General features: G+C 40.5%; 1 protein-coding gene across 3 annotated transcripts in view; it reads left to right on the forward strand.

Annotated features, from left to right (window-relative positions):
- NCALD (neurocalcin delta) overlaps nucleotides 1-23,245 on the forward strand; it is an 87,393-nt gene that overhangs the window by 39,038 nt on the left and 25,110 nt on the right. For 2 of the 3 annotated variants that reach the window (XM_073330416.1, XM_073330415.1), the window contains one exon: nucleotides 20,443-20,842. In XM_073330416.1, the coding sequence (XP_073186517.1) occupies nucleotides 20,465-20,842 (378 nt within the window). In that variant the 5' untranslated portion in view covers nucleotides 20,443-20,464. Of the gene's footprint in view, nucleotides 1-19,312; nucleotides 19,422-20,442; nucleotides 20,843-23,245 lie in introns of those variants that run through there. The other variant, XM_073330417.1, reaches the window with a different exon arrangement.

Below are 23,245 nucleotides of genomic sequence, written 5' to 3' on the forward strand. Positions count from 1 at the left end.
AACACTGTTGGAAAAATTGGTCTGCGCATGGCCTTGTGTAAAGTGTGTGTGTACATGTAATAAAGCAGGGTATTACACAAATTTAAAATCACGTAATCTTTCTAAACCCATGGTCATTAATGTGTTTCAGTTATGTAGTATGTGCATATAGGGTGAATCATAGAAATCAGAGATGGAAAAAGCCCAAATGGGTCATTTAGTCCAGCCCCTTACTAACGTAGGATTTTTCCCTATAATATTTTTTTTTGTACTTTCTCCAGTCCAGTTATCAGGCACTGGGGCTTCTATCTCTTGGAATACCAGCAGGCTTCTGGAAAACAAATTAATTTGTAATAATTGTGGTCTGTTTAACCCTCTAGAAGCGCCAGTTGTTTCCAGTGACAAACATAAGCCTGTACTTCAAAGGATTTTGATCAGGGCCGGATTAAGATCTTTAGAGGCCCTAGGCACTGAAAAGATTATGGTGCCCCCCCCATATGTAATTCAAAATAAAAACAATACTATACCATAAAATAAAATTTTTTATTTTTCTAAATGACACAAAACTTACATGTGTGCTGAATTAAAATAGCTTCTTTCTAGATTTTCTGATTGCAAAATCTGATGGCAAAATTCTGGATAAGTTCATCGAAGCTGACTCAACAAAGCATGTCTGCTTCCATACATGATAGGGAAAGTGAATCAAGTCTGTCCTGACACATTGTTGTTCTCTGAGGGTTTTTTATTCTTTTCAGCTGAGAAAAAGAGCGTTCTGCGGAGCAGTTAGTAATCATCAATGTTAGAAAAATACATAGTACAATCTCTACATTTGGAAATACACATTGTATTCTGTCTTTCAGTAGTGTGTCATGAAGATCAATGTGACTGAATTTCATTTTTCCTGTTTCATTAAACTTTGCATGCATATAACAGTGGAACTGCCATACTTCTCCACAGAGATTCATGTTCAAGTCAACAGGGTATGAGTCAACTAGCTTTTAGGAACCTTGTGAATATTGTTTGTCAGATAAGTCCATATCATTTAGAAAAGAAAATCTACTTGATACTTCTTTGTACACTTCACCTCTCCTCTTCATATGAGCTTCAAGTGTATCAATTATAGCGTAGTAAGTAGATATGTGAAATTTCTCTCTAGGTTTCAATGCTGTTTCTGTTGCACTGCTATCATTTGCTTGTTTTTTCCTGATTCGCTTACTGGACTGAGCTTCTTTGTAGTTAGTATCAGGCAAGATATCTTTTGATATGTCTTCAAATCTTTCAAAATCATTCCTCAAAGTGTCTAAGTGGTTTGCTAATGATTATCAGAGGTCTGTACATGTTTTCAAATCCAATTCTTTTTCTTGGAGAGCTTGACTTGTGTGGTAAAAGTATTGTAAAATTTCATTCCACATGGTCAACATGAATACAAACTCTAGTTCTTGCATGTTGTTTGCAATGTTTTCTGCCTCTCGTATAGTTTCTCCCTTTTGTGATTGGTCTTCAGCTATACTTTCTAATGTATCCACAATCTTTGAGTAGAACTCCAGAATTGCACTTGTTGCCACTGCATGTGCCTCCCAGCGAGTATTAGAAAGAGATTTCAACACACCATCATTGCCCAAATATGTTTTAAGAACTGCCCATCGGTGTGTTGAGGCAGAGAAAAATGTATAAAGTAACTGGACTGTTGAGAAAAAACTTACTACCACCGGACAACAATCAACAGCACTGCGGCCAACAAGATTGAGAGAGTGCGCAGCACATGGTATGAATATGGCATATTTGTTCTGTTCTAAAAGCTTCTTCTGCATTCCTTGATAATGCCCTGACATGTTGGCGGCGTTGTCATAAGATTGACCTCTGCACTTTGAGAAATCTATTTTGCAAACTTGGCACAGATAATACAGTACTCGATTTGCCATTTCTTCACCAGTGTGGCTTTTCAAATTGAGGAATGTTATAAATCGTTCAACTGGTTTTCCATCTGTGGGGGAGACATATCTTAGTAAAATACTCAATTGATCAATATGTGAAAGATCAGGTGTAGAGTCAACAGATAAACTGAAGTACCCAGCACTACTTATCCACAATAGCTGAACGAACTTTGTCACTCATAAGACCAATGAGTTCATCAGATATTGTCCTGGATAAGTATGATGGGTTTCCTTTGCCAGCATTCCTATATTTTGAGATATGGCCTGCTAAAAATGGGTCAAACTGAGCCACAAGCTCCAACAATGCCAAGAAATTTCCATTCTGCAATGATCCAGAGGTGTCATTTGATTCCTGGAAAGGCAGACCACATTCAGCTAATGTTTGAATAACGGCTATAACACGCTGCAAGACATTTTGCCAGTGTTCACGCCCCACTTTAATTTGTTCTTCCAATTTTTGTGTCAATCCAAAGCCCTGTCTTTGATTTTAAATGTCAACATTGAATCTCTGTGAGTAGTGCTATTTTCATGTTGCTCAATTAAAACAGTATTCCGCCAGTCACTAAATCCATCTGCAGCAAACCGGGATGTTGAAGGTTTATATGCAAAAAGTTTGCAAACAAAACAGTACACAGACCCTGCTGATGGAGAATACAGTAGCCATTCTCGAGTGTATTTCTCACCATTCGCTTTCATGCCGAAAAATATTTTTTGTGGACAATATCTTGTTTGTTTGCCATTGGTAAAAGTCCGACGTGATTTCTCAAATGGTCCATTGTGGTGTTGACAGTCATTTTGGTCCACGATCTATCCAGTAAGCTACATCATCGGTACTGAAATCAACCCCTCATACCAGGATCTTTTCTCCTATTATTTACAGCATGAGCAGGTTCAGTCTCTGACACATCCACACCTTCTACAACAATGTCTGTTTTACCACCAGGAGTAGGATGATCAGTTACAGTCTCTGACACATCCACATGTTCTGGAATGGTGTTTGTTTCAAAAATAGAAGAAGGATCAGTCTCTGAAACACCTACAGGTTTTGGAACAATGTCTGTGCTACTGAGAGGAGATGTTGCTTCTGATGGATTCGCTTTGAAAAATGATATCAACGTTCGAAGATTTTGGAAAATTTCACTAGTTTTTTTGTTTTTGTTCCACCAGTTTACGTTTCTGTGCTCCACTCAATTGGTTATGTTTCATCCTGCCCCTTCTCTGTTATCTGAACTTTAAAAAAAAAAAAAAAAATTACACAATGTACACTATTTTTGTGTGTGTATAAGAAAGAAAAAAATGAATCAAGTACGTATAACTCAGAAGAATATATCAATAATAAAACATAAATTTATTGCAATACATGACAGGATCTGATTTCCTCGCATTATTTCGATCTACGTTAGTAGGACACACCTCTGGTTTAGATGGGGATAAGTAATAAAAAAGAGAGAGAAAAACGGGGAAGAGGGTGTAGTGGAGTGTAAGGAAGTCTCACAAAGTTCTGATTTTTCCTATGATGATTACTTTGATGCTTTTTTTGAAATATCAAATAACTTTTTTTTTTGGGTGCCCCCTGCTTTGCTGGTGCCCTAAGCACGTGCTTCGTCTGCCTATTGGGTAATCCAGCCCTGATTTTGATAATGAAGATAGATACACTGTAGTAATAAAACTGGATAATGTGAAGACTATCAAATACTGAGAAATTGGGACAGTTTAAAAATGCCTCTAATACAGAGGAGTGACTCTTACTGTTTTGAGATGCATTACGTGCTCTGCTTTTGGGCCTGCCATTTGGTGTGGAAGAAACATAGAGCTACGGCCCCACAAACTTTGGGACATCTAGCATAAGTGTCCAAATTCTGGCTGCCTCTCATGTGAGGTAGAGGAGGAATCTTTCGCTTAAATATGTGTGTAAAGAAACATCTCAAACCTTTTAGCTGCCCAGCTGCTGGCAATAGTAAGACACATCTAAATTGAGTCAAACTTCAGTTGTTAGATGTCCAAGTTCAGAACCATTATAGAAGCCATGGGCTTCCTTCCCGGTTCCTTCCGGAACACATTAGACAATCGGAAAGTGGGTATAGAAGCTATACGTAGAATGTGACAAGTCATATTGTCCCTTTTGTATTGAAAATTGTCTCTGTGGGACTGAATTGTGGTGCACAATTTTTGCATCACTAATAGAAAAGGCCTGTTTACGAATTTCTGCACATATGAAGAAGCTCATGCATGTATCCAACCCACTTATATACTCAGGTTCTCTGTTATTTGGCAGGCGTTTACAAAAGTGCATTAGGTTTCTTTGGTGCACAAAACTCAGATTAGAGGGGATCGCATCACTTTAAGTCCGTTACTTTTAGCTGAACTTTGGCCTTAGCTGCTTCAAGTGCAGCATGAGAGGGGCCTATAAATAACTTACCCATAATTTGCCTCTTTGGAAGTTTCTGAACAATTAATCAAGCAATTCTTGATGTTTCTGCTCCTTTCAGCACAGAGGCAGCTGTCACAGTCAGAACTTTTGAGTCTCTTTTGGAAAGTGGGAATACTCATTTGATGAAGCTGCCTGTGGAAAAGTTTGCTGCCAAAAGCAAGGCCTACTGCTCCCTCCCACGCCCCTCTGCAATTACAACCTAAGTTCTCTGCTCTCTTCCAAAGTTTAATATATTGATTTCAGGTACTGGAAAAGCTTGTCAGCTGTTATGAGCAGCATAGCCAACTCCAAGCATTTAGAATTATACAATTGCCTTAAACGTTTTCAAAAATAATACATTTGGGTCTCTTTTCATTTGCCTTCTGGTTTTTTAGACTGGACAAGCAACATTTTCAACATTTTTGCAACCGTGAGAGCGAGAAACTTACTTTTTTTTAAATGAAGATTGCGATTCTCAGCTAGCCATCTGACTACAGTGGCTGGGGTTTGTGGAAGAACACCATTTAATGCAAGACTTGCAGTAAAACGATGAGTGCTGGCAATGCTGGAGACTCAAGAAGCATCTTTAGACTTAACAAAAAGTGAAGCCCTGCAGAGAGTGGTGAGCTGAGCAGAGTTAGCTGCAGGATGAGCTTCAGTGTCTGTCGAAACTTCCAAATCTGCTCCGACAGGAGCACGTGCAGCAGTTCTCTGTTCTCCTCCCCCTTCGTTGTACTCTGCTCTGCCACAGACTTAATGGCTCTCTTTCATCTATAAGTTCTGTGGTAGCTGATCACACTTGATTAGCTACATCTTCCTAAAGTATTTCCCTAAATCTTGAGAGGTACTGAGTATCCACAACTCCCATTGACTTCCTGTAAACATTACCTCTATGCAGTCAACATCCACCAGTGGGTGTGGTCAGGGCTCAGCCGTTTTCGCCATTGTATTGAGACAGTGGTAAATACAGGGGCGCTCCGCTGACACCATTGCTTACGCTAGTGCATTTGCACTGTTGGTAGCAGTTACTGTCTCATCCTTTCTGGCACTAATAAAATCCTCCTGCCTGAATGAGTCCTTAGTAATAACTCTTTCTCCTTATACAGCGTTCTGTCGTGATGATTATTTGAATTATAATTGTACCTAGAAACTCCACCAAAATGGGGACCATATTGTGCTGGGTGCATAGCCCTGTCCTATCATGAAGAGCTTACAGTCTAAATAGCTGGATCTAAATAAGAATGGAAGGAAAAAGAATTATCCACACTTTGTAGATGGGGAACTTTGCTCGAGAGAGATTAAGTAACTTGCCCAAGATCACACAGGACTTCTGGGGCAGAGCCAGGAAAAGAATCCACATCTCCTGAGTCCCAATCCAGTGCTTAGCCACAATGCCATCCTTTCACCTGCGCTCAGGGCCCTTCAGAGGAGGAGCCTTCATTAATACCAGGTTCTGGAAGCTGCCAGCTGTTTATAGCTGATACATAGTAAATTTAAAAACTGTGGAGTTGTTTAATTATTTTAGCCTGCACATAAACAAAATGCAGCAGAACATACCTCACTCAGACTGATGTATAGAATGAGTAATAGATGTTGTAGTCTAATTTGGTTGTAATACTTGGTGGGAAATTTTAACACAAATAGGAAAAAGTAGTATCAAGTGCTGTTCTGAATAAGGCATTGTGATTTGTACAATATTTTTTATAGGAGCTGTGATCAAACACAATTGCAAACATCCATTCTGATGTTTCATTTTTATGTTGAGGCTTGTTCTTTTGGATAAACTTTTTTAAGATTTCGCGTAATACTGGACCATGAGGAGGGGAGAGTAGAAGTTTCACATTAACTCACCTTTCTCAAGCAAGATTTAGTGACATTTGATTTCACAAATCACTAACAGTTAATTGAAACACCTGTTCATCTGAGCGTGAATGATTGAACATCACATGAGTGTAAATTGTGCATGTTACATGATGAGGGATGATGCAGATTGGTCAAATCTTTAACCTATACAAAGATCAAATTGAATGCCTATTGCTAAATAGTTGAAAAATGAATGCCCTCTAAACTAATAGTGAGGGAACAATGTGAAAAAGTGTAGATACATTCCCCAGTTTAAATTAGCAAAGTAATGGACTGTGGTGTATAACTGATGTGTAAAGGGTATATTGCTTCTTAATGTATGGTACAATACACCTTGTGTATTTTTCCTAGAACAGCCATTCATTAGAAGTGATTAGTCTCATGAGTAACTTCCTGGTTAATAATGCTTTTTAATAAAGAAAAAGCACATAGAAAACCAGAAGTCCACTTTTCTTTTGAAATTGTTATTGATATCTTTCTCTCTCCTGTTGGATTCCTTTGGCAATCCTGTGTTTCTTGCTGATTTATGTGACTTTTCATAGAAGTCATCAAAATGTTACGGCATAAAGCATCAGATGAGTTCTGTTGTGTCTATTATTTTTCAATATTCAACAAGTCATTTATAAAGTGATGTAAATTTACATAGTACTTTACAAATACTGGGCCAATTCTCCAGTGTGTTAGGCCAGTTCCACACTGGTGTTACTCCACTGATTTCAGTAGCTATATTGGCATAAAATTGGTGTAACACAGTGAAGAACCAGGCCCATAGACTAAGAAACATTTTCTGCCCAAAGATCTTACAATGTAAGGCACAGACACCAGACACAGTGTGGGATGTTCAGGTAGGGGACACTAAGGAGAAAGTAGTTGTGAGAATTACAAGGAAGGGTTGCTTAAAAAGTAGGCTTTTAAGGGGTATTTGGGAGACAAGGAATGAGAGATGATTCCAAATGTTGGGGGCTACATTGCTGAAGACACGAAGTTGAGAGTACAAGAAGATTGAGACCAGTAAAGAAAGAGGAGTGTGAATAGCACAGAGCACAAGAAAGGAGGAGGGAGGAAATGAGATCAGGTGGAGGTCAGATTATGATTATATACATGTGATGAATGTATCTGAAGTGTTTACCAGCCTGTAAGTCATGAAACAAACACACACCCAACCATATTCCGGCTTTGGAGCTTGTGGTTTCCCGTACAAACAGGCCAGATCACTGGTGGACGATTCTTTCATGCGACCCTACTGATAATGCTGTGAAAACCAGTATAGGGAACCGTTTCCACTGCCAGCTAGGCAGCAATCCACCTAATAGCAAGACTTAGGCAGCCGAGCAGAAGCGAGGTGAGAAATAACTGAGAAGGAAGTGGTTGGGAGGAAAGAGAAGACTTCTTGAGCATGGGTTCTCCCACTAATTTCTTCTGCAGACCATTTCATAAAAGAGAGATGCTACCACAGAAGGCCTCCCCTTCAATATTTCCAATGCCCTGTTGTTTGGGTCTCAAAATATTCCATTGCTTGCATGACCAGAACTGGCACCACAGACCATACACTGAGATTCTGAGTTAGAAAATAAAGCAAAAATGAGGAGAAGAAAAAAGTAAAAGGGACATGGCCAAAGATGATATAAAAAGAAAGAAAAAGAAGTTAGGTCGAAAGGATTAGGGAAAGAAAGAGAGGGGAAACAGAGCAAAAACAGAAGTCAAGAGAATAAAGAATGAAAGAAATACCAGGGTTAGCAATATTGAGTTTAATAAAAGTACAGAATGAAATAAAGTGCCTGGGTAATGAAAAGATAGGGGAGAATGGCAAACTGAAATCTCAGGGAAGCTGCCACAGGGAGCACAGGAAGGAAGGAGGCAAAAAGTAAACAGGCACAGAAAATATAACTGGAGCTAGCATTTTTAATTTATTTGGGACTGCTAAGGAGTTATGAAACATGACTTTTTGTTATGCCATGTTGAATACATTCTGGCATTTCTACAGCTAAACCGTGGAAAGAAGGGTCAGAACATTTTTTGGCTCTCCCACTTAAACTTTTGGCAACAATAAAAATTGTTTGTACTTACATGAGAAAAAAATGGTTGGTTTGTTTGTCTGAAAACAGTTATCTGATGCATTTCTGTTCATTTCCTCAGTGGTCAGTAATAATGAACACTGAAATGGTGTCAACTCATCCAATGGAAATGAGTGCATCCTGGTGGGATTAGAGGAAATAATAATATTCAGTGAAGACTGAGCAAACATCAGATACTCAATCTAGGTTTTTAGCCGTGGCCATCACTATGGTATTTGAGCAGCTGTGAATATGGGTGTGCAGTATTGCTGAAGCTGTGCGGGTCCCAGGGCATGACAGACAAGGTGCGTGAGGTAATATCTTTTACTGGTCTGACTTCTGATGGTAGGGGGGACAAGCTTTTGAGTACCCAGAACTCCTCTTCAGGTCTGGGGAAGGAAGAAGAGTGTCTGAGATAAATACAAGCTGCGACAGATTGTTAAGCAGAAGGGGTCACACGCTGTAGGAGGCCACTTGAAATGGAATGGGCATTAAGGATCAGACTGTTATGGACAAGGGATTTGAAGTGGGCCCTTAAGGGTTAGCAGGAAGGTGTGTGTTACAAATCATTGTAATGAACCATGAAACCAGTGTCCCTGCTAAGTCCATAGTTTTTAGTTTCTAGCAGCATTATGAATTTAAGTTCCCCCGCTCACCTTTTGAAGATGTTGGGGCAAGTATAGAACGATGATTTTAAGTGGCTTCCTACAACAGTCATTGCCCCTTATGCTTAACAATCTGTCGCAACTTGTACTTAGCTTTGACATTCCGCTTTCCTTTCCCAATCCTGAAGAAGAGCTCTGTGTAGCCTGAAAGTTTGTCCCTTCCGTCAACAGAAGTTAGTCCAATAAAAGCTATTATCTCATCTATCTTGTCTCTCGGCTATCACTATGTAAATGTTTCTTGACTGAAACATCACCCCTAATGTGTTTTATTACAGTCTAAATTATGAATGGATGCTGTTAGAAAGTTTCCTTTTACCTTCATACTGTTAGGTAAAACAATACTAATCTGTTTCAGAGTAGCAGCCATGTTAGTCTGTATCCGCAAAAAGAAAAGGAGTACTTGTGGCACCTTAGAGACGAACAAATTTATCTGAGCATAAGCTTTCGTGAGCTACAGCTCACTTCATTGGATGCATTCAGTGGAAAATACAGTGGGAAAATTTATATACGCAGAGAACATGAAACAATGGGTGTTACCATACACACTGTAAGACTGGGAGTAGATGGGTCATTACACAAAGTAAAACTACTTCCCCATGTTTATTCCCCTCCCTCTCCCCCTTCCCCCCGCTGTTCCTCAGACGTTCTTGTCAACTGCTGGAAATGGCCCACCTTGATTATTACTACAAATGGTTTTTCCCCCCAGCTCTCCTGCTGGGTCACCTTACCTGATCACTCTCGTTACAGTGTGTATGGTAATACTCATTGTTTCATGTTCTTTGTGTATATAAATCTCCCCACTGTATTTTCCACTGAAATGCATCCGATTTGTTGTAGCTCACAAAAGCTTACGCTCAAATAAATTTTAGTCTCTAAGGTGCACAAGTCCTCCTTTTCTTTTTGTGAATACTAATCTGTGTGAGCAGCTAGTCCCTCTGTTTAGAATGGTCAATTCTGTCAGTACCTTATTGTAACCCCTGTTTGCTTGGTGTGGCACTTTGTCCCCTCTAGCGGTGGGTAGGCCAGCTAGAGGTTGATGAGCCTGCTACAGCATTGGCTAACAGCGTTGCGTCTTTTAGCTCATGCAGTAGGGGCTCATGTATTAAGCTCAAAAGGTTCCAGGTTTGGTCCCCGCTGACAACGCCGCATATGGGTCAGCGTTACAAGTGATGTCCCGTACAGGGATTTCAGGCAATTCAATTGGGAAGTCACTGAAGCTTGGGGACGTGCTTCTCTGCACCTAACCCCTGCTTGCTCGGAATGGCACACTTTCCCCCTCTAGTGGTGGCTAGGCCAGCTAGAGATTGATGAGCCTACTACAGCCTTATATAACAGAGATGTGTCTTGTAGTTCATGCAGTAGGCTCTGCACTTAAGCTCAAGAGGTCGCAAGAGGTCCTGCTGCTGATGCTTGTGTGTGTGTCAGTGTTACATTATCTAATGATAAAAAGTAAAAGAGAGAGAAGCCACTGCATACACAGAGAGAGTCACAGCAAGTAATTTGTAAAAATGTAGTTAAACTCCTTTTGCAAGAGTCAGTGTATTGACTCGCAGGATGTTGTCCAAACCTCAGTTCATACTGGTAGATATCGCTGCATATTAGGTATGGTCCTAGTGCCCATGCATGTATAAGAGACATATCTGTGTCTCTCCTTGCATGTGAAATCAGAACTGGATGTCGTCATTTTCAAAATTAATAGATAGATGTTGCTACTTAATTTTTAAAAAGCTTTACATTATAAAAATTTTGTGTTTGCATTTTTCAGGAATGAGTCTTCTATTTCATTATAAGAAAACTAATTACTGTACCTCACTTAGAAACCGTTGACCTAGTGAAACAAGCTAGCAGGAAAAAAATCAAACCACTGTTGTCTCAGTTAGTTAAATCTGATATAGAAAGCTATAAAGGCTGATCTTCTGAAGTCTCATATATGTAGTTGAATTCACAGTGTGAATTATGTGCTCAGTGTAAACTTTACATGGAATATATCTCAAAAGACAGAGAAGAGTATTCAGGCAGGATATGACATACAGCAGGGGTTGGCAACCTTTCAGAAGTGGTGTGCCAAGTCTTCATTTATTCACTTTAATTTAAGGTTTCGCATGCCAGTAATGCATTTTAATGTTTTTAGAAGGTCTCTCTCTATAAGTCTATATATTATATAACGAAACTATTGTCGTATGTAAAGTAAAAAAGGTTTTCAAAATGTTTAAGAAGCTTCATTTAAAATTAAATTAAAATGCTGATCTTGCACTGCCGGCCTGCTCAGCCCGCTGCCAGCCTGGGGTTCCATTCACCTAGACCGGCAACGGGCTGAGCGGGGCCGGCGGCCGGGACCTGGCAGGCAGCAGCATGCCATTAAAAATCGGCTCATGTTCCAAAGATGGCATAGGTTGCCGACTCCTGACATACAGTATACTGTGTTAAACCAATTCCTATTATATTCTATCACACACGTTTTATCCATATATTCCATTATGTCAATTTGAGGTATCAACATAAATACACAATTCTGAATGTCATTTTAGTAAATTAATAATTTTGATAGTATAAAATTAAATTTTATAAATAGGTTTATCTTCCATTTCAATGTACCGTTCATCAGTTACTGTACAAAAGTGACAATCTGTAGTAGAGACTGATAACAAATATTCTCTTTTTTAATATTGGTTGACTTTAATGTTTTTGTGGAGTAATATTAGAGATAATGGTGACTAATTGAACATACAGCTTGGAGATTCTAATATTTATATGAATGGCTGGACAGCTGCTTTGTCTAGAGTAGACTATTAGAAGCTGTAGGCTGTGCCACAAGTTATTGGAACGATATTTTCCCATAGACTCTCAGTAGAGTTTTGGATTTCACATGTGAATTCCATGTCATGATCTGGCACTTCTGTCTGTACAATCAGAATGGCTGGCCTTGAACTTCACCTAGACTACTAAGAGCTGGAAACTTGTTAGATGGCATTGACTTTAATAAGCTACACTGCATGTCAGTCAGTACAGAATATTGCCCTAAGTCATCATAGAAAGAAGTTGGCTTTATTGTTGAGTAGAGCTGGTCGTAGACTGGAATTCCCATTCTGTAGGAAAGTCCAATATTTTGAAATTCGTTTTCATTTTGAATCACAGCAAAAAGTCTATCTTTTCAAAATCTTCTGTAGAACAGAAATTCCCCCCAAATTTGATTTGGAACCATCGAATCATTTCAATAATGATAAACTGCTTTGTTTTGATAATATAAAAGTTGAAACAAAATAAAGAGAAATGATAAAGTCAAAACCAAAACCTTCTGACATTATCAGAGCTGTGCTGTGTATCTGAAGCTCTTCCCACTCAGCACTGAGTAGATGATCTGGGTAATAAATGCTTAACCAACATTTTTTGCATAATTTTTCTTACATGCTCATAGAGTGAAAACTGCACACCTCCAAAAGCCAAAATAACTGGAGGGGCAGGATTGGATCCACTCTCCCCATATGTGGGCAGATCACAGGCTGAATCACCACATCTGCTGTTTCAGCCCATCCCACACTTCTGTTTGTGGGATTTTGAGGCACTGGATTGGTGTATGTATAGATTGAGCAGCCCATTCCCTGACCCACATCACATTCCCTGACCCACATCATCAGCCCTTTTTGCCCAGCCTATTCAGGGTGATGCAGCAGGTCCCAGGTATCTGCTGCACCTGTACTGGTCCTTATGGAGAGGAATTGGGCCTTAAGTGATGTAGAAGGCACTCCCAGTGTGCTCTGTACCTGGCTGCATTGCATCCTAAATGTCTGAGATTTTGCATGCTGTCAGATACTAAGGTGGGGTTAACAAACGAACAATCGATCAATAGATAGATGCCAGTTTCGCCTAGGCAGTGTCTTTATGACCAAGCGATGACCTCCTAAATACAGGTTTTTGGAATGGGCTGGGTGACAGACTATGAACTAGAGTGGAGTCACAGTTTAATATGCAGCTCTGCAGAGCATGAATCGGCATAATATGGACTTGTCCCCCTCCTTCCAGTGCTATAAATATTCATGCTTGGTTATATTTCACTGGTGCAAACCATCAGCCTTACATGAAACACAGTGGAATCAGGAGACCGTCGTTCTGGCATCTCTGATTAAACTGAAGTCAGTGCAGCAGTGGGAATGCGTGAGGGCATTCCTATTGCAGTCCAGCTCCGGACACATAACTGCCATATGTCTGTCTGTCTCCAAAAGATTCCAGAGTGGAACAAAGAGCACAGCTGCTCATAACATGACAGACAATAGGTGGTTATCCAGTTAACCATTGATGCTGACTATTCTGATAGTAATAAATTAGCAATTATTGACAGGAGCACTGCCTCCCCGTGCCGCCTCCCCCCCCCCCCCAAAATCTTCGAGATAGTACAAAGTAATTATGAAAAAGAGAAACAGGAGACAACACGGTTGCAGCTGCAGCCCTTCTGTGCTGGAATAAATCTAGAGGGACTAGGAACTGACTACTCTTTTGATGTTTGATATCCATATGAATCTCTAAGCTGCTAACACATTAACTTGGGCAGCCCAAATAGGAACAGCAGCTGCACAACCTCTCTCACAGGACATTGCTACAAATTTTGGATTTTTGTTTTTAGCTTTTGTGGGGTTTATATGATATAAAGGAAGAGCACATCATCATGTTGTCTAAGTAGCAATTGAGGGCACCCTGTATTTGGGAAGGATTCGTATGTGTAATATGGTAAATATAATTTCAAAAAACCCCTCAGCAACAAAAATTTTAGGACATTGGATAAGACTACAAGGCTACCATGAAAGAGCAAATGGTATCATTCACTAAACTAGCTTTGTAAAAGGGAATTACAATAGATTACTAAATAGCAAAGGACAATCTGATAGTATATGAGGGCTGTATCTTATGTTAATAAATAAAGTATAAGTGTTTAATAATGCTCCTGATTGCAGATCTTCTTCCTTTTCTTCTGTTCTTTTTGCCTCTCCTTCATGGATTGTTTTTACTTCCTGGTCATTATAAAATTTAGTTTTATCTAGCATATTTCTGCATATTATACCTCTTTTGTATAGTGTACTCCTTTTGTTATATTACAGTTCTGTTTGCTGAAATTACTTGTGCACAGTCTCAAAAAGAATCAGATTTTTTTTAAAATGCATCCTTCCTGTGAATTTTACAAAGTTTGCAGTTTGACAGTTTAAAGGGATATAGTCAGGGAGGCTAGGCCCAAATTTTATTTCTGTATCTTTTTTCCCCCTGCTGTTTGCAAAGCCTGGGTAGTTTTGAATAAGTTGGTTTTTCCTTCAAAAAAAATGCTGCAGAGATGTTGCTTTAAAAAAAAAAAAAAAGGCAGCCCTGTTGGCCAGCACTTATGAGTACTGCTGCAGCAGTTAAACAAACAGTATGGATGCAAAACAGAAATGGTAGTAAGGAAACAAATCACAACATTCCAAGAGATTCTTTCTTCTTGAATTGTGGCACCGGGGGACGCGGGTTGGGGAGAAGCTTGACCCAACCAGATTTTGCTCTTAATTGTAGGGGGGTAAAGTCTGAGTAATTCCATTGATGCCAATGGATTTACTGAAGAAGTTAAATCCCTTGAACTGAGTATATAATTTGCCCCACCAAGGCTGGGAGTTTGTGTGGTATTCACTTGCAGTTTATTCACTTATGGTGAGTCTATGACTGCAAAAAAACACCTGTAGCTGGCTTGTGTCAGGTGACTCTGGCTGGTGGGGCTACAGAATTGCAGTGTGGGTATTTTGGCCTTGGGCTGGAGCCTGGGCCCAACGTCTGTACTGCAATTTTATAGCGCCATAGCCTGAGCCCTGCGAGCCTGTCAGTTGACGTGTTCCAGTCATGGGTGTCTTATTGCAGTGCAGACACATCTTTAGTTCACCTACACCTGAAAGAGGAGAGGGCAGTTGGAAAAGGTCATGAGGTTGTGAACTATACAAAGAAAAAAAATGGAGAAATTTTGAGAGAGGCTGAGGAAGAAAAATGCTCAGGGGTAACCTGTTGTGGAGATACCAGTGAGTATTTACACAGCTCTCTGTGACTCTGCACTGCGGGAATTACTGAACACAAGTTCTTATCTTGGCAACTGGTGCCTCATGTGACACATTTGTGTGATTTACAAGATGACACACAGCACATTGCCCACATACTGTCATATTTACTTTTGGATTTGCATTAATTATCAGGCCATGGCAGCACCAACCTTCCAGCCATCAGTGATGGGGGCACAGAGAGAAACAAAATACGCAGATGGGAAGAAAATGAGTTATGGTAGCTAGCTGCTTCTTGGAAGAGAGAGACCTGATTATTCTAAAGCATGGCTAGCAGTTAAACGAATGCAAGTCTAAAGGAATAACTGCTGCTACAAGGAAAACATGCCTTACAGGAGTGTGTGCATTAATAGGCTGGCTTAGGTAAATATTCACCTTCCTGTGTCCTGCAAGAGATTTTAGGAGGAATGGAAGAGAGACATGCATGCACATGGTGGATCAGGGACTGGTGACCTGGCACACTATATGAAGGAAGAGTAGAAGAAGTAAATATGTAGCATTTTACTAAGCAATGACAGCAGTTGAGGGAGGGTCGGGAGGGGTATAATAACACACATATCTGAAAGGTGTTGACAGCAAGAGACAAATCCTGACCCTGTGGCTCAGACATAAACTCTGTGGCCATGGAGCCCAGGCAGAGTGCCATAACTTGCTGTGCATTGTTCTTACAGACCTGGTCTGTGAATGCCCAGTTTCAATCCATCCCCTGGAGTAGGGTCAGAGAATTCCCACCCACACGTACTGCCATGCCTGGCAATGGGATTACTGGAAAGTGATACTGGAAGGAAGCTGTGCTTCCCCATTATACCCAGGTAGGCGAGTTAAACAAGGCAGTCAAACAGTGAAGGAGCTAAACAACTCCATTTCTCTCCCCTGCACCAGCTGCTACCTGTGTCATGAGGCTGTCAAACATATGGCCAGGGGCCCGTCAGGCCCTATCTTCCAAAAAGAGGAAGTGGATAGTGGGAAAGCCACAGAGTGCCACAGACACTTCTCAATTCTCATTCTCCACATGTGTGGGAGGGGGGAGGGTTACCCACATTGAGCCCTCCTGTTACCAAGTCCCATCCTGTAGGGATGAGTCAGGCCAGAACACAGCGAAGACCCTCCTATGAAGCGAGATCTAAAGGACAGGAATTATACAGGGTGATAAATGGGGCTATTACCAGAAGTAATGAGAGAGAGAGAAGGAAATTTAGGAAGAGGAAGTGTTCTATACTATATTGCAGAGACCAGAGGCCCATGCTGCAGTGATAGAAGGATGGATTAGGTGGCTTCATAGGCTTTTCACTAATTTATATAAATTTTGAGTAGATACCAGTCAAGTTGTTTTGCTTATGTGGTTCTATCCCATGGTTGCTGCTGGCCTCCATATAAGATGCCTTAAGCTCAGATATGGTGGGGAAATATTCTTCACAGTTAGCCCCATGTTGCTGAAACTGTCCACCTTCATATACCAGAAACTCTCAACATGTAAATCCTGTATTCATAGCATTGTAGAAATTAAAGCTGTAAAACCCCACTCAGTTATCTTGTTCATCCCACCATCAGTGCAGGATTGTTCCCTAAGGTATAGTCTTAATTGTCTTGTTCATTCTGGTTTTAAATAGCTTGGGAAATGGGCTCACATAAACTCTCTTGGGAAGGTTTTCCACACTAATAGTACTTCCTGTTCCAAGTATGTGCTTAATCATCAAGTCTATGTTTTCTCATGATTTGCCTTATCACCACTTTGAACGCTCCAAGGAGTTCCTGTCTCAGAACTGGCTCTTCACGCCTTTCAAACTTTGCAGGCTGTTATATCTCCCTTGTCAGGTGCCAAGCGCCCACTGAGCCTGTCTCTCCATTCTGCCTGCACCCCATCTCTACTCTTTAGTCCACTAGCCCACCCCTCATTATATTTTCCCTTCTCTTCCTTTCAACCTTATCCTTTCCTCCAGTTTTAAACTACCCTCCCCCGAATTAAGGAGGTCATGGCTATCCCCAGCAGCAGAAGAGGAAGGTGTGACGGGTTCCCTCTGGGGTACCACCTGGAACTGGAGTACCACTGAGCCCCCCGACCCACCAGCCTGGGCTCCCTCTTACACTGTACTGCTGTGGCCAGCTGCAAAGCCCTCCAGGCTTCAGCCTGCACTTTCACCAGCCTACATACAGATAGGGACACATCCAGCTGCAGTTACATGCAGGCACTTTGACCAGCCCCTTCATGAGAAGGCGACAGCTAGGGCAACTCCCAGCTTCTCAGGCACGCATCCCCAAAATTATACCATCTTGCGCTGGGAGCTCTGAACCGCCGTGGGCAGCGGGGGTAACCTGCCACTTTTAACTTTTAGGCACCCCACTGCCCAGTCCCCCACACACAGTCCCACTACAACAGCCAAGTACCCCACACTGACCCCTCCCCCACTGCTCAGCACCCCAACATACACAGATCTCCACCAACCCCACTGCCCTGCACCCCCACAAACCTCCCACTGCCAAGCGCCCCCATCCCCTCACTGTCCAGAGCCCCCCCACAAACCCACTTTCCCAAGCCCTGCCCCTCCCCCCCACCCTCCTCACCGGCCCAGCTGGGAGGTGACTCTGTCCACTGGGTTGAGCGAGGAGCACTCCAGCAGGGCTGTGTGGGGCTCTCTCCCCTTCAGCAAGTCCCACCCCCTGCTGGGACCTGGGCATGGCAAAATTTGAGTTTTTAGGCACCACTAGAATGTGCCTACTATGCCTGTGTGAAATCTGGCCCTGCAGAAGAATGCTAGTTGTTCTAATCATGATGCTCAGTAATTACTGTTGTAACTTTTTGTGTGTGTGTGCGCGTGCTATTTTATGTTGTGTTTTTATTGTCTGGTGCAAGTATATTTCACATGCATTTTAGTATAAATTTATAAAATAACGTTTGTACTTCTGTAACCCCAGAATGAGGCACAATTGCAAAAGCTATCTGACGAAGGCCGCTCTCTCCATTTATTAACATTTGATTTGATAAAGCCTTTGGATTGAAAATGTTCATTCCAAGTTTCAGTCAAATGGCTGAGATATTAAACATCACAAACTAGGGATTATAATGATTATAAATGCTTAACACATGCTTTCCTGCAGCTTTCTTGTGTAGTGTTCTCATAGTTCAGATGAGAGTAGCGGTTACATCTCCAATTTTATGCCCTGAAAGTAGCAGAACCTACAGAACTGTGTAATAATGGCAAGCCGCGGGTATGAATGGTGCCAAACCACCAAAGGGGTTTTGGGTTTTATTTTTCAATTAAAGCAATACTGCTTTAAACTGATCTACATTATTTCACCTGGCTGTTTGATCCTCCATGCTGCTCCCAGAACCTGCATATGTCATTTTTCCTGATATAAACTCCAAGATTGCAAGCTTGAAAATGTCTGGTTTTTTTAATGTAACTCATTCACTCTGAAAACTCCCAGGTTGTTCATTATGGACCCAATCAAACATCCATTTGAAATCACTGAGAATCCTTCCACTGACCTTATGAATATTAGATCTGGCCCATAAATCAATGGTCTTTGCACCATCTCCAAGGAATTCAGGCCTTGGGCTTTATAATGCATCACTTGACAAGGATGAGTGAGGAAAAGGTGGTAGCAATATTTACCGTTAAAATGGCATTTTCCATCTTCAAGTACTTCACAAACATTTTCTCTTTTAAAGGTCAGTTTGGTTTTATTGTTCAGATCTGTGGGGAGGGATAGCTCAGTGGTTTGAGCATTGGCCTGCTAAACCCAGGGTTGTGAGTTCAATCCTTGAGGGGGCCATTTAGGGATTTGGGGCAAAAATTGGGGATTGGTCCTGCTTTGAGCAGGGGGTTGGACTAGATGACCCCCTGAGGTCCCTTCCAATGCTGATATTCTATGATTCTATAAACATTAGATTTTAAGGGCCCAATCCTTGAAAATATCTCCCATCGATTTCAGTGGGAGTAGCAGATGCTCAGTAGCACCCAGGAAATGCTCAGCACCAATAAGGACAGGCCCAACATTTTCACCTTCTCTTTCCAGGGATGAAGGGGGAGAGGCAGGATATAAACTCCCCCGAACATTACATTTCCCACTGACTACTGTTGTAAATTTTAAATAGTGAAGAAGAAATTTGTATCTTGAACCTGCAGAGATATTTTGTTAGAAGTTCATCAGCCATTATAGATATTTTTCACAAGTTCGACCCAATGAAATAGTGAATGTACCACAGCATAACAATATTGAAGGCTTTTACAGATTAAATCACAAACAGCCATGACCCATTTAAGGTACATGTTCATAAATCATATTTCATGGCTTTCATTTGCATAATGACTCTGATCATTTGTGTTAATTTTTGTTTGTAAAGAATGGCTTTCCACAATTCAGTAATGCACTGGAACTCAGTAAGAGCTGGGGAATCTGGCTATAAATGCACAGCAATGAACAGGAGAAGCACTTTTAACAATGAAAATGAGGTGGGTTTTCTTTTGGAGATGTGCTTTTTTAATCTGCCAATAAAATTAATGATAGTGTCCTTTGGAGTAGCATGATCAGGCTCTGAAATTGTATTTAAAAGCCAAAGGCCATTAATCCTTACTGCACCTATAGCACAATACAGTACATAGTAATTTGCCTTTAACAAAATGTAACTAAGGTGATTTAATTGAAAAAGTGGACATATGAGTTGTATTCAGGAATATTTCTTCATGGTTAATGTAAGGGAAATGACTTTCCAATATTGTAAATGAGGTAATTAGCAGGTCACTTTTTCCCCCCATAAGAGATTTTGAAAGGACCTTAGCTAAATAAATTTATAATTATCTGATTGCTCTGATTCCTGGCTACAAAGGAGTATCAAAAATACATTTAATGGTGTATGCAAAAGAATCCACCCCTGGCTTCTATCCAGATTCCACCCCCTGTAATTTTAATGTTAACTAAAAAGGGGACTTATCATAGAATATCAGGGTTGGAAGGGACCTCAGGAGATCATCTAGTCCAACCCCCTGCTCAAAGCAGGACCAATCCCCAGTTTTTGCCCCAGATCCCTAAATGGCCCCCTCAAGGATTGAACTCACAACCCTGGGTTTATGCAGATCCATACGCAACAAGAAAGGTATCTCATAAGCTACTGTGAGCAGCATGGCTGGCATTCCACTGAAGAGCAGAATTTGTTTCTAGAGTGAACTAGCATTGAAAGATCAATCAGAATTGAATTTGATTTCACTGTAATTCCTAGGAAAAGACTCAGAAATCAGTGCATAGGTTAGTATTTACTGGTAGTAAATATGATGGTATTTTTCAAAGCAGGAAAGATGATAAATCTACTTACTGCCCCACATTTTGATCTAGCTTACACTGGCAACAGTTTAGAGTAACTGCACTAAAGTCAACCAGTGTCAAAAAATTCAGAATCTTTGTTCTTCCCTCCTCCCTCCCCCTCCCTCCCTGCCCAAATTTAAAGCAAAATTAATTTGTGTTTTTTTTCCTCCTCAGATAAAAATTTTTTGACACCAAGATGGGAAAACAGAACAGCAAACTACGTCCTGAGGTCATGCAAGATTTGCTAGAAAGTACAGACTTTACAGAACATGAGATCCAGGAGTGGTACAAAGGCTTCTTGAGAGACTGTCCAAGTGGACATTTATCTATGGAGGAGTTTAAGAAAATATATGGGAACTTTTTTCCTTACGGGGACGCTTCTAAATTTGCGGAACATGTATTCCGCACTTTCGATGCTAACGGCGATGGAACAATAGACTTTAGAGAATTTATCATAGCCTTGAGTGTAACATCTAGAGGTAAACTGGAGCAAAAGCTGAAGTGGGCATTCAGCATGTATGATCTGGATGGAAATGGATACATCAGTAAGTCAGAAATGCTGGAGATAGTGCAGGTATGTACTGTTCAGGAGGATTTTACATTTTCTCTTTCACTCTCTGATTAAATTACGGGGGCCGTATTGTGAATGTTGGGTGTGCAAAAGGTTATTGTGATATCTTCTCCCATGTTTTTAGTCTACTATATATGTTTGCTTGAACATAAAAAGATACTGTTAAATTTGGCAAAGGTGGAACACCAATTAGAGTAGAAATGGAGATGTTTATAGATACTTGAAGCTTTACTGAGTAGACATGCTGCTTCTCTGTGGGTTTCCCTATGCTGGGAAATTACCTTGAGTTTGAACACGGTAACTAACATAATGATAAATATTACAAAGAACTCCATGTAGACAAGGACTGTCATATTTAACATCATGTCAGCTGCTAGTGGGTCATCCTAGTGGGGAGCCTTGGGTTGACCAAGACTCTCTAACACATTTTTAAATGGGACTGGCCCGGTCTAACTAAGAGCAAAGTCCTCTTTAAAAGCATATTGAGTACGAAGAAATAGCTAAAATGTTTGAAAGCTCTTTTCCTAACCCGGACATGGCCTGAGCGCTTTACATTGTGTTAGTTAATATAATTTTCCAGTGTAGACAAGCCCTCTGTTTTGATTCTATGCATGGCTTCAGATATATTATCTAATGTTGCACTTATGAGTTCTTCCCCATTTTCATCTTTCTCTAATGTGTCTTTCCCCTTGAGGGCACATCAAATTCATTGAAAGCTTCATTTTTTTTTTGGTTATAATACACTTGCATAGTTAAATCTGTATAATCCACCTCTGCTAGGGAAGCGCCTGCCTCCTCGTCACTGGAGATATTGAAGTACTAATTAGATATGATACTATTCATGTTTAAAGATCTGATAGAAATGGAGGAAATGGAATGCATACTAATTACAATTTATGATTGTAGAATCATTATAATGCATGCCATCCTACTCCTTTTTATTAGTCTGTCTTTGAACATCCTTCCAACAGGAACCAGTGATGACACTTGTTCTATTCCATATACATCAGACCGTATACTTGACTCAGTTGCGGCCACCTTCATCTTCTTTTATTTTTTGTATTTTGTATGCTTGTTTGAGAGTTAAACAGGACTTCATGTAGCTAACTCTAAGGGGCATGAATGAATATTTTAAAAACTGTGTGCCAAATTCAGACTGGTATAAATGGTACAACAACAATACCATCAGTGAAGTTGCATCTGCTTACAGGGGACATTCAGAAGAAGTATGAATAAGGGCAAGAGGACAGAAATTCATGATGAGGGGACAGAAAGGCAGGGTTGTAGCAGGAAAAGCAACTAATAGGAGGGTATAAAAGTGTATGCAGAGAGTCTGCTTTATCTTGCAGCTTCTTACATCTCCTATGAGTTGTTGACTTGTTTCACCGCTCTTTACATCCCCTCAGTGTATAATTGGCACCCATTTATGGTCATTTTCACCAGCTGACCAATGTGTCACTTCTTAATTTGACTCTATAGCAGCTAAGATCATTTTGAAAGTGGACTAGGGCATTACACTTCATTGGACAAATAAAACATGCTTTCCTTAGCCAAGGAAATCACTTTTCTTTCTTTCAAAGACATACACATAACCTTGCCGGTGTGCCATAATAAACTATATGAAATATTCTAGTGAGAAGATACTGGCCCGCTTACAAATTTTCCCTTGCAAAATAAACCAAAAAAAGAGTCAAAACAAATAAAAATTGTCCCTCACGCAAACAGATTTTTTATCCCTGAAAATTGAAAAGATCATGAAACACCATAAAGCACACTTGGAATCTAACTATTGCCTATCTATTAGACAAGGAAGGATTGCAATGGCCAGCATTATAAAACCCTAAAATAGATAGATTTAAAAATATGGAGAATGTAGTTCACAAAATTCGTAGTTTTCCTACAAAGGAAACTACTATTTTTTCAGTTGCCACAGATCTGCTAATCAGATTGCTTAGATACTAACTGACTTTGGCTCCTCTTTAGTCATGTAAGCACCAAATTCTGGTCTCATTTACACCCATAAAACCCCACTGAAATCAAGGGGCATTGAAGGGATGAAACTGAGATCAGATTTTATCCATTTATACGTCAAAAACGGAAGGATGGAGAGTGTCTCTTCACTCATATCAATATGAACGACTGTACAACTCATTAAAGAAAACTCATGCACGAACTGCTAGATGGAGAATTCGGCTGGCTGTTTGCCACCTTGTGTGTGGGGGGCATGTACAACCATAGTTATTTTATGCATACCTGAGACTGCACACTCCCTACCCCCTCCCCCCACCCCCATGGGCCACTGTACTGCATTTGGAAAAAAAATGTGGCTCTCAAGGCAAAATAACAAAACACACAAAACCGCAAATCAAATAAAAACTGACAAATAGGTTAGAAGGTGGGCAAGAA

The sequence above is a fragment of the Lepidochelys kempii genome, chromosome 2, assembly GCF_965140265.1.
Source record: "Lepidochelys kempii isolate rLepKem1 chromosome 2, rLepKem1.hap2, whole genome shotgun sequence".
Lineage (NCBI taxonomy): Eukaryota > Metazoa > Chordata > Testudines > Cheloniidae > Lepidochelys > Lepidochelys kempii.